General features: G+C 35.6%; 1 protein-coding gene across 2 annotated transcripts in view; it reads left to right on the plus strand.

Annotated features, from left to right (window-relative positions):
• Positions 1 to 11,189, plus strand: part of LOC118749238 (ras-related protein Rab-43-like) — a 121,763-nt gene extending 110,574 nt beyond the window's left edge. For both annotated transcript variants that reach the window (XM_036484036.1, XM_036484037.1), the window contains one exon: positions 10,701 to 11,189. Coding sequence is in view for 1 of the 2 variants with exons in the window: in XM_036484037.1 (XP_036339930.1) it covers positions 10,701 to 10,711 (11 nt within the window). In the remaining variant the exon portion in view is untranslated. The remainder of the gene's footprint in view (positions 1 to 10,700) is intronic.
• Positions 11,190 to 12,787: the final 1,598 nt, after the last annotated feature.

Raw genomic sequence — 12,787 nt, forward strand, 5'->3', positions numbered from 1 at the left:
AGTGGTTTGTGTCTGCGATCACCCGAGCTCAGCGCCACCTGTGGTCCAACAGTGCAACCTACGACCAATCAAATTGAGATAATCCTCCAGTTTCCTTCAAGGAAATCCCCTAAAATACAATGGCTCCTGGCGCCGGCAAGCGACGTGGTGAAGCTATATGCAATGATGCTGAACCTGCAAAAACTCCTCGCATTAGTGATTCCCCTAGCCTAATGCGGAGTATGGATCTTCGCTTCACGAAATACAACGATCTTATTTCAAAACAAATTCTGGACTCTGAAAACAGAATCACAGAGCTATTCTGCCGAAAATTCGAAGAAAAGTTCGAAGTTATACAGCGTGATTTAAATTGCATAAGCAACGAGAGTCACTCGTTTAGAGTCAGCGTTCGACCGTATTGAGGCCCTTGAAGCCGAGTTAGCTGTCTTGAAGACAAACTTGTCGAGGCAAGAAAATTTAATAGCCGCATGCGATGTCCGAATGAATGGAGTACCTCTTGAAGAAGGTGAAAACCTACAAAGTATATTCCACCATCTCTGTTTTACGTTGGACATACAACCTCCTCCGTTAAAAGGAACTTTTCGTGCACGGAAATACCAGGATACGCCAACTGATCCTGCAATTATTACAAAACTCCCAACACCCGCAGATAGAAACGTGCTTCTGAAAGCCATTGGGAATTTTAAAAGAGTGAACAATAACGTGTTACGATTAACTCATGTTGGCATAAATTCTGACGTTCCCATTTACCCAAACATAACCACGAGATATTTAAGTCCTCTCTTCAACTCAAAAAACGTAAAAAATCTCATCTGTGTTCACAAAAAGCGGCATCGTTTATGTCAAACGGAATACTAACGATAACCCTCAAGCGATATATTCGATGGAGATCCTTAAGGATCTTGAGATCAGCAGCCCTGTTATTGGTCCTCCCTTTCGTGATGGTGGCGCCCAGAATGCAAATAAGTCATCCCAAGATGCACATAATGAATGCGGATGATTATAGTATTCCTCTCTTACGTTCTAAGTTTTGTTACTGCTTCTTATATCTTTCTTCACTTTCTCCTACTTTATACATGTTTTCTAAGTTATGCAGGTTAAGTTTTTCATTAAATTTGTTAAAATCACACACAGTGCAAATAATATATTAATACAGTTTTGTTATTGTGTCTCCAGGCCATAAGTCGGCGAGTTCCAAAGACAGTCTTTTCATCCTACTACGTATCATCAGCAAAAAAACAAAAAAACTTGGTTTTCTTCATTTCATAGTAAAGACTTAGTAAAAGTAAATGGTTATAAACTTTTCAGAGCTGATAGAGGTGGTCATGGTGGTGGTGTTGCAATATATGTTAAAAAAAGTTTGTCCTGTAGATTAAGTTGTGCTTCCGGCAATGGTGATTCCGTCGAATATGTGTTTGTAGATGTGTTTTCCGAAAATAATAAGGTCCTTGTCGGCTGTGTATATAGACCAAATCGTATGTAAGATAAAGCTAAATGTTGTCTATAACAACATTGCAAGATATGTATATGGGCTAAAAAGACTTGACCACGTATCACCATATGCTGAAAAACTTCTAAACATTTCTTTTGATAACCTTTTAAAAACTAAGATACTCGTTTTTTACATAAGGTTATATATACAAAGGAGCCTCGCTATATCTATGGCAGGCTTCAGTTTCTTCAATCATCGAGGTCTACACTTATAGTGCACATCAAATATCGAACTCGTGTGTCTGAACGACAGTTTTTCATACACTCTATACGTCTTTGGAACTCTCTTCCCAATAGATTAAGACAATTAAATAATGCACTGTGTTGCAAAAAAGAATTAACCAACTTCTATACTACTAAGTAGTTACATGTAGATGTATGTTCTTTTATATTGTTTAAGTAAAATCTTGTTATTTTTAGAGTTTAATTCAAAATTATTTATGTTCCATACTAAACAAATTTTGTAATTTCAATACCACAAAACTTATCTTTTGTCCTTAGCTTTATTTATTTATAATTCTGTGACTAGCACTATTAAATAATTCATTGAATTGTTGTGCTAGGATTAAGTATCAAATAAATCAAATCAAATCAAATATAAATGTATTTTTTTTTTAATTGCACTTTTTTAAAAATTTGCTTCCACAAATTGATAGGAAACTTTATTAGCTTTAATAAAAAAACAGACTTTGAAATTTGATGAAAATTGTGATCTCTAGACTGATTTGTCCACGACCACTTTATTTGCCCCACTGTGCGGGGGTATACGTTGGCGTTAAACAAATATAGGGGTCCAGGAGTTGTAAGTGGGGGTCCACGAAAATTTATCTGGTTTCGATACGGATGTTTCGAATGCAAGTAAAGAACCAAAATGGTTGCTTGATAGCCTCTTCATTTAACTTAAATTTTTTGAGTGGTGGTCACTTTGTGTCTTCATACGTGGGGAAGCCTTAAAGGCCGCCTGCAGACTAAAAATAAACGGATGTTGGTATAACACTGAGTGAGGCGAGGAAATTAAGGCGGAAATTATTGGCGGCAGAGATTTGAGCACTTGTGTCTATAATGCTTAGTTTCCTGAGGGGGAATGCTAGTTTAATTCCAGCACTGAGCCCGAACTCAAACACTGACTCTGGACCAGGAACTGGGATCTTTTTCGAAGTTAATGGGGAGAAACTTCACTTTTCTCTCACGGAATATGCGGAATGAAATACGAACTGATGCTGTGAAAAGAAACAGCTCTACTTTCGGATGCAACAAATATTGTTTTCCCACTCACATAGATATTGTCGAAATTTCTAAGAAACATTTTTATGTTTAAGTTTTCAGGCATAGTGCGGAGGGCTTTTTAAAAATATTATTTTGGGACTTTATTGTGCCAATTAAGGTTATTATTTTTTTTAGCCATTTAGACGATAATTAGTTCAGAGTTATATTTAGGTGTCCTTTTATGGGTCCCCATTGAAAAATATTTCCCTAATCCGTTGTACAAAACTGAAATGAATGTGGTGCAAGCAAATTTTGTGAAAGCGCTCATAGCCGGATTTAATTTTCCTTTTCAACGTTTAAAAAATCTTGGGTAAAGGAATTTGCCCATATTTCACTATATCCCTGGCTCTTGCATAGTCTCTAATGTCTTTTTGCTTACTGCGTACTTTACTGTCATTATACGCTGTGATTTTGCAGAGATCAAGCAATTTATGATTCTTGTTACGGTCTCATTTCGCAGCTATGTGAAACATGATTTTTCGCACTCGTGGGTTTTCTTTCCACTGTTTTCCTATTCTACAAAGCCGACATTTCCTTCGTAAATAAAGCTTTTTTTAAGTCTCATAGAGAAAAAATGAAAAAGCACGTTACTTTTCGTGACATTGAGTTTCGGTATACAAAATTTACAAGCAAATTTTCAGAGTTTGTTCGCTTTCAAGGAAATTATTTCAACATTATAATATACAACGAGATTATTTTTAGTGGAATGCTTGTTAAGATTGCACAGTAGATTTTGGTATACTTAGTTTGGCTCCTGTGTTTACCCGAATTTTTTAAAGTCTGCTTAGAAATAGTCCACATTTCATTCCGCTCACGTTATATATTTTAAAGTCCAAAACATCTTCACTGTTCAGCTCTTTACTAAATACTGAGCTGGAATTCGAAACCAAACTAATGTATTGTTCTGGGACGTAAAACAATGAAAAACTCGGAATATAGTTAAAGCCTTGTGCACACCATATATGTAATACTTCTATATTGAAGTTAACTTCTCAATGTGTAAGCATTCCGAAATCAAAGCGAGACAGTATAGTACCATTTTTTGTGAATGTATTGTGTTCGTGAATGCCGTTTTTATGTATTGGTTGTGTAATGTTTTATAAACGTATGTGTTCCTTTTCTTTCGTAGGTGTTTATTGATATATCTGTACTGTAATGTTTTCGTACGGTACTAGCTCTTACTGCCAATATAGGAGTATTACATATATGGCGCACACCAACGCGATAGTAAAGCTTAATACCGTCATCTAGAAGTGCATGCAAAAACCACTTAAGTCACTGACATGTTGTTTAAGAAATGAACGTCTATTAAAGCATAGACGGACGGCAGCGTTGATCCGGATTAACGGCACTTGATCTGATCAAAATTGTGCCTTGACAGACGGCAGTAATGCGGATTTATGAGCCGCGAGGTCGTAGGTTCGAATCCCACGGCCAGTAGAATATTTATTTAATTTTTTTATTCATTCAATTATAACTTCTATATTTTTATACCCAAGCGCACTTGTGCACAAGGGTATTATAACTTTGTTCGCATAACGGTTGTTTGTAACAGCCAAAACCAATCGAGATAGATATCGACAAATGTATACATAAATGCTTATAATGAAAAGAGAAATCGATTAAGCCATGCCTGTCCGTCCGTCCCGTCCTTCTGTCCGTGTACACGATAACTCAAGCAAAAATTGAGATATGTCAACGAAATTTGGTAAGTAGGTTTCCTTTTATCCAAGGTAGGTGAATGGTCGAAATCGGGCAATAACCACGCCCACCTCCCATATAACGGTATTTTCGAAATATGCAAAAACTAAGATATTTCCGCAAATACTGGATCCAAATTGTTGAAAGTTGGTATTTGAAGTAGAATTTTGGCACAAAATAAGACAGTTATAAAATTTTTGGAAAATGGGCGTGGCCCGCCCACTTATGATTAAATGCTGTATCTCTGTAGACCCTTTACCAATCCACACCAAACTCGGTGCGAACATTGCTTATTTACCCGGCGCAAGTACCGCTTCATGGTAAGCCGGGGTCTATCAATTTTGAGTAAATTAGCGTCCTTAAATTTTGAAATATGTATGTAGTTTCAAGCATTTCTGAAATTTACCGTTATATAAAAGGCGGCCGTAATTTTAGTCCGATTTCAATACTTTTCAACGTTTTTCTTTTACGTGGCAAGCACAATAACCATACCGAGTTTGGTACAAATTGGTAGAACGGTTACCAGGGTGTCCAGATTGTTTAAATAAAAAACGCCAATTTTTTTTTTATAAAATTCATGAAATCGATTTAACAAATCTTTTATTTTAAAAATGAGATATTGTTATAAATAATATAGTTTTTAAAACTAAAAACGAATATAATACCTTCAGAGGGTAATAATAAGTAACACAAATCACTTATATAATAATGATGTACAAACAATTTTCTTTAAAATACGCATACTTTATAAAAACATTTGTTTCAATACATTTTGCAATAGGACTGCGCAATTATTAAATTTATTATAACTCATATTAATTGATTAATCGCACAATCCGCTTTTAAGAGCTCGGCGTTAGAAATTAAATAAAACCCTCTAATAAGGCGAGATCAGCTATTTCCACAATTTTTTGAAAATCACCTGTAGTGTCTTAATTATTTACATTTCTGTTGTTGTCATATATTGAGCTATTCAACCTTGATAACATACTGTTTGATATTGGAAACGTTTTGCAGCGGAAACTATTGGCCTTCATATAACACTTTATTCGAACTATTGAATTAAGGCTTTCCAACCTCATCCTATTTCGAATCTTAGTTTTTGTTGAATTCATTACGGAAAAAACGCGCTCAACAAAGCATGTGAGTGCGGAAAGGATAATAATACAAATTTACTTATATTTCCAAACATTTTACTGCGTGTTGCGGTTTTCACTCTGTAAGCAATTATTCAAAATTCTTCGGTGTCGGATGGAATGGTTCTGAGAAAAGTTATTCCATGGGAAAGTTAAAAGATTTAAATATTCAGTTTCCGCTGCTTTTCTTTCCTTCAAGGTCAAATAGTGAATTGGCAGGTCTCTGAAACTCGCCCTCTTGTGATTCACACACTTTTATGGTGACAATATCAAAGCTTTTTTAAAAGTATTTAATTGACTAGGTAATCGTTTCAAAAGTTCTTCGATAAGGGTGATTAAACATTTTTAATAGTCTTTTAATATCGTCGTTTTGCAAAACCGCGTAACTGACATTTGTGCCAAAAATTAGATTTGCTCATAGGAAGCTCCAGCCATAAAGCCTTATCTATTCATACCAATATATCGATATTAGACCATGTACTGCAAAATAACAGCATAGTTGTTATACCGCTGATCAAGAGTAGCATATATTTTTACTCTCTCTGGTAAAATCTTGGTGACCTTACATACGCGGTTTTGCATTATCGTGATACGCGGTTTTGAACTTTAAATGACGATATGCTTCTTAAGTCAATTTTATCATGCAGTTCATTAGCCTCTTCTGTAAAATTATCGTGGAAAACTACGTTTTGTATATTTTTATAATTGGAAAAAATTTATTTGAAGGGAAAAAATCGCCAAAAATCGCCAATGGCGATTTCCTAAATTTTTACGCGCAAATATCTAAAAAAAAAATCGCCAAATTGGCGCGAAATCGCCAAATTGGGACACTCTGACGGTCGCCGAGATTCATATATGTGATCATAAGTGTGCGGTTCCATTCCCATTCCCATGCCCATTTTCCAAAATTTTATCATAAACGTACTTCTTGGTAAAGAATAGTTGTTATATGGGATGTGGGCGTGGTTATTGTCCGATTTTAAAAGTTTTCGGCCATTTGGTATGATGTAGCAAGGCCAATAATTGTGCCAAGTTTGGTAGAAATTGGTGCAGCGCTTACAAGGATATACACATGTAACCATAAGTGGGCGTGGCTACACCCATTTTCCAAAAATTTATAATATTCTTATTTTTCGTCTAAATATTATTGCAAATATCAATTTTGAATGAATTATCTTCAGTAGTTACTAAAATATCGCAGTTTTCGTATTTCTGAAAATTGCCATTATATGGGAGGTAGGCGTGGTTATTGTCCGTTTTGCCCATTTTCAATACCATCCGTCCTGCGACCGAAAGAAGTGCACGTACCAAGTTTCGTTAAGATATCTCAAATTTTACTCGAATTATCGTGTGTACAGAAGGACGGACGGACGGACGCTTAATCGATTTCTCTTTTCATTCTGATCATTTATGTGTACATTTGTCTATATCTATCTTGATTCGTTTTGCGAAAACCCATGTTTTTGCTGGTTTTTGTGATGAGTCATCATACTTTTTATTCTGATTATAGTGATTATTACACTGGTTTTAAAATCCCCGCAAAGTAGTATCTAAACCGTTTTTGTATCTTGTGTATGTCAGAAGATATGGCAGTTGGAACTTAAAAAAATGAGAAACCAAAATGTCTTCAAAGTGCTATTTGCGCAATAACTTTGTTGGTTTGAAGAAAATTGCAAAAAGTAATAGGATATTTTTTGAACAAAACTTAATTTCCAACGCATTGGCGCAAGTTTCATCTCCTCATCGTCAAAGCCGGAAATACATATAACGAACTGAACATGGAGGTTTTAGCTCACACCTCAGAGTGTATAGGAGTTATAGGTAGGCATGTCCACGTGGCTGTAAAATAATTATTTCCTTTAACATAAAAAAGGTCACAAACCAAGAAGAAAGTCAAAAAGTCCGTAGTTCTTGGTGAGTCTTATGGCGGATTCACCGTTCGTGTCCGGACACTTTTTGTTAGTAATTTTACGCGTTCCTTTCCCACCATGTCTCACTGAGACCGCGACAAAAAGTGCTGAACACTCTTTGTTCGAATCAAATTAATTTTGATTTTCTGTCCTGTTTCTGTGATGATTCGGGTTGCCGCGTTCTCTTTTATATGCGTTTGCAGCAAATTGCTTGTGTTATTTGCCCTCAAAATCGTAAGTAGGCCAGGGTGTCCAGATTATTTAAAAAAATCGCAATTTCTAAAAAAAAAACGCCAAAATTCGCCATTTTTTAATAAAATTCATGAGATCGACTTAACAAATCTCTTATTTTAAAAGTGATATCTTGTTGTAATATAGTTTTTAAAACCAAAAATGAATATAATACTTTCAGGCAATATATGTAATACTCCTATATTGGCAGTAAGAGCTAGTACCGTCCGAAAACACTACAGTACAGATATATCAATAAACACGTACGAAAGAAAAGGAACACATACGTTTATAAATAAACATGTACACAACACATATACAAAAACGGCACTCAAGTACACAATAAATTGACAAAAACGGTACTAGACTGTCGTGCTTCGATTTCGGAATGCTTACACATTGAGAAGTTAGCTTACTGCCAATATAGAAGTATTACAAATATGTTTCAGGGTTATAAAAAATAACACATATCACTTATATAATAGTGATGTACAAACAATTTTCTTTAAATATACGCATACTTTTTAAAAATATTTGTATTAACACATTTTTCAATAGGACTGCTGCGCAATTATTATATTTATTATAACTCATAATAATTGATTAATCGCACAATCCGCTTTTAAGCCCTCGGCTCTAAAAATAAAATAAAACACCTATAAAGCGAGATCAGCTATTTCCACAATTTCTTCAAATCACCAATAGTGCCTGAATCATTTACATTTGTGTTGCTGTCATATATTGAGCTATTCAACCTTGATAACATACAGTTTGATATTGGAAACGTTTTGCAGCAGAAACTATTAGCCTTCATGTAACTTTTTATTCGAACTATTGAATTCAGGCTTTCCAACCTCATCCTATTTCGAATCTTAGTTTTTGTTGAATTCATTACGGAAAAACGCGCTCAACAAAAGCATGAGTGCGGCAAGGATAATAATATGAAGGCTACTTTACTTTTAATTTTATTGCCTGTTGCGGTTTTCACTCCGTAAGCAATTATCCAAAATTCTTCAGAGTCGGATGGAATGCTGTTCTGAAAAAAGTTATTCCATGGGAAAGTAAAAGCTTTAAATATTCCGTTTCCGCTGCTTCTCTTTCCTTCAAAGTCAAATAGTGGATTGGCAGTGACAAAATCAAAGCGTTTTTAAAAGTATTTAATTGATTGGGTAATCGTTTCAAAAGTTCTTCGATTATGGTGATTAAAAATGTTTGACAGTCTTTTAATATGCTTGTTAAGTCAAGTTTATCACGCAGGTCATTAGCCTCTTCTGTAAAATTTGTTCCAAAATTTGTTAAAATGCCTTTGACATTTGCTCCACTTACTCATGTCAACTTAATTTTTATAATTAAATTGCTAATTTCACATTCAGCGGGAGTTGTCACAAGTGGCGGTTTAATATTGGCAAATGCTCCATATGCTACAATAAAATCGATAACAATAAAAAGTGTTACCACATCAAAACTAAAGCTCTAACTCCAAAACCTACTTTTCACGTGTTTCGACACGTTTACATGATAGCACAAAAAAAAAATTTATTTCAAGGGAAAAAATCGCCAATGGCGATTTCCTAAATTTTTAAGAGCAAATATCCAAAAAAATCGACATATTGGCGCTAAATCGCCAAATCTGGACACTCGGATGTAGGCAATAATATCATCAGCTGTTTGGTACAGAACAAAATAAACCGTACTTCAGCACCCTCTCCGGCAAAAATGTTTTGAGAGCAAATAAAAAGTTGTCCGGACACAAACGGTGAACGCGCCTTTACAATATAATAAAAATTTATTATGTTATAATTCTACAGAATTTTTTCTTTTATATGATACCCTTATTGTTATTCTACATTGCACTGAAAGGTCCATTATATTGTAAGACTCACCAAGAACTAAGGTGACTTTTCGACTTTCTTCTTGGTTTCTGACCTTTTTGATGTTAAAGGAAATAATTATTTTACAGCGACATGAACATTAGCGTGGGCCGAAAATCCGCTTTTTTAGAATTTTGATTGGTAATAGCAAAAATATGGTTCATTATGCTGTAACAAAAACCTGTGTGAAAATTTTTGGTCAATATTCTGGCTCGCCCAAGTCCATCAAAGTTCAAGTACTACAAACATTTTTTTCTTAACTAACTTCGATTCTCTACAAAAAAGGTCCATATACCAAGTTACGTACGACTAATACTTTCGAAGATTATTGCAATTTTAGTAAAAAAATTTATAAATTTATTTATTTATTAGTTTTTATTTTTGGAGCATATTGAACTTTGATGGACTTGGGCGAGCCTAGGATATTGACCAAAAAATTCCAAATTGCACACAGATTTTTTTAAAGCACAATGAACCATATTTTTGCTATTACCAATCAAAATTCTAAAAAAGTGGATTTTCGGCCCATGCTAATGGACATGCCTACCTATAACTCCTGTACATTCTGAGCTGTGAGCTAAAACCTCCATGTTCAGTTCGTTACATTTCCGGCTTCGATGATGAGAAGAAGATAAAACTTGCGCCAATGCGTTGGAAATTAAGTTTTGTTCAAAAAATATCCTATTACTTTTTGTAAGCAAATATCACTTTGAAGACATTTTGGTTTCTAATTTTTTAAAGTTTCAACTGCCATATCTTCTGACATACACAAGATATAAAAACGGTTTAGATACTACTGTGCGGGGGATTTTCACAAGCTTTAAAACCAGTATAATAATCACTACAATCAGAACAAAAAGTATGATGAGTCATCGCAAAAACCAGCAATAAACATGGGTTTTTGCAAATTTTAAAGCTAAAGCAAATTACTTTTGCGCTAGAGTTAAATGAATATTATTTCCGATGGATAAACAAGGATTTTACGTAAAAAATTTTTATTGTATGATGAATTTTAACTGAGTTAGAAATGTTATCCTACGAAAAATAAGTCTTCGTGTCTATGTTTATTAATTATTTTCGTTTTTATATTTTAGCTCCGCCATGATGCCAATACCGTGCAAGCAGATAAAGAAGAGGCTATTCGTCTTAGTCAAAGCAAGCCGCTTAATAATTGTAGTAATTCTTGTAATGTTACATAAAGACACGATTACTTTAATTTAAAAGATTCTCGAAATTTGTTTGTGATTAATTTTAATTTTTTTTATAAAATAATTTTTTCAATAATTATATTTAATTAGTAGTATTTAGTCAACGCAGTACTCTAGTAAAAGTAAATATTGTATTAAATATATAACAGATAATGTTCGTACTTCATGTGTGCAAATGTGTACATGTAATTTGCTTATAGCAACACGATAAAAACATGCAAGGTCAATTTTCATTCTATGGAGATGTGAATAAAGAGTGAAAAGACTATTATGCTCCTCAACTGACAAAATTTATTAAATAAGGAAGCACTAGATTTTCACGAAAATTACTTTTAACCGAGAAAATAAAAAAAATAACTTTTATAAGCCAAAAAATTTATTCTTTTATTTGATACGCAATAATATATTATTCGTCATTATATGTAGGTTAAAAACCGCTAGATGTACCACTTTGAGAAAATTATGATCCTTTCGATTACAGAATACTAGTCATTAACACTGAGAGTCCAGGGGCGAACAATTCAGGCTCCCAAAGAGCGCTCTTTAAGAGAACGACATATACGAGCATTAGAACATTTCCCGCTCATTACGTACCGCCGCCGAAGAAGTAGTGGGACTTCAGCGAGTTCGACAGAATAACTGGTACGATAAGGAATGACAAGAAGAAGTAGAGAAAAAGATGCCCCCAGCAGGGCTACGCTGGGATCGAGCGCAACGCGAGCTAGGTGGGACCGATATAGAGAGCTGAATAAGGAAGCGAGACGTATGTATTTGTCGTAGTAAGTTTAGAGAGTCATAAATATGGTAGTTTCATTGCCAGGAACCCGTTGCACAAACACCAATATGCCTATCTTCACGCTCTTCAGAATCTAACAAGGACAATTGAGAAGTCCCTGGAGGACAAAGAGGTGGCGGTGGGTTGCTTCTTGGATGTGTACGGTACTTTCGACAACACGGCACACTCTCTAATAGACAATTTCGTTCGCGCACAGGGGTCGATAAAACCACATGTCGCCGGATAGCAAACGTCCTTAATTCCAGAACTATTACATCCACTCTAGGACAGGAAAGGGTCAGCTTCTTAGCTACGAAAGGTTACCCGCAGGGGGGAGTGATCTCCCCTCTGCTATGGTCCATTCGTGTAGATGAACTACTCTGCCTTCTTAGCGAAAACGGCTTCGACGTTCAGGGCTATGCGGATTGCCATCCTAATCAGAGGAAGGGTCGAAGATACTATCTCCAACCTCCTACATAATGCTTTGAACATAGTCGCCAATTGATGTAGTAACAATGAGTTAAACGTAAACCCGAAGAAGACTAGCATAGTCATTTTCTCCAGGAAAAGGAAAAGGGACAAATTGGTAGAACCATTCCTTCAAGGTGAAAAGATACACTTCTACAAAGAGGTCAAATATCAAGGAGTTATCCTTGATGACAAGTTCTCATGGAATTCGCTTCTAGATAAAACTATTCAAAAGGCCAAAACTTCAAGGTCTTTTTCCCCGACAGGAATAACAGGGACAACGAACGACCTAAACCCCGGAACGACAGCCACATCTGGTATACTGACTGCTCAAAGACTGACCACGGCGTCGGAGCAGGAGTCTACGGCGTACAACCCAGACAGCTCCTTTTCATCATCATGGAGCAAGGTAACTATATCTTTCATGCCGAGATTCACGCCATTGAACTTTGAGGCAGTATGTAGAAAGTGGGGCAACCAAAAAACACATCTACATACTCTCGGACAGCAGATCTTAAAGTGCACGAGGTCACCTATAAGCTGGTGTGGGACTGTCTTCACATTTTAATACTGATCGCTTCCAGGAACCGGGTATACCACATATGGGTACCGGGACACAGTGGAAGTCATGGGCAAGAACGTAGCAGATATTATCGCCAGAAAAGGGGCTGCACAAGGATTCATAGGCCCAGGACCCTTTCCCGGTCTGCCATGGAGTTCCGTTAGGCGA

Source organism: Rhagoletis pomonella, unplaced genomic scaffold, assembly GCF_013731165.1.
Source record: "Rhagoletis pomonella isolate Grant_MI unplaced genomic scaffold, Rhpom_1.0 Rhpom_scaffold_00014, whole genome shotgun sequence".
Lineage (NCBI taxonomy): Eukaryota > Metazoa > Arthropoda > Insecta > Diptera > Tephritidae > Rhagoletis > Rhagoletis pomonella.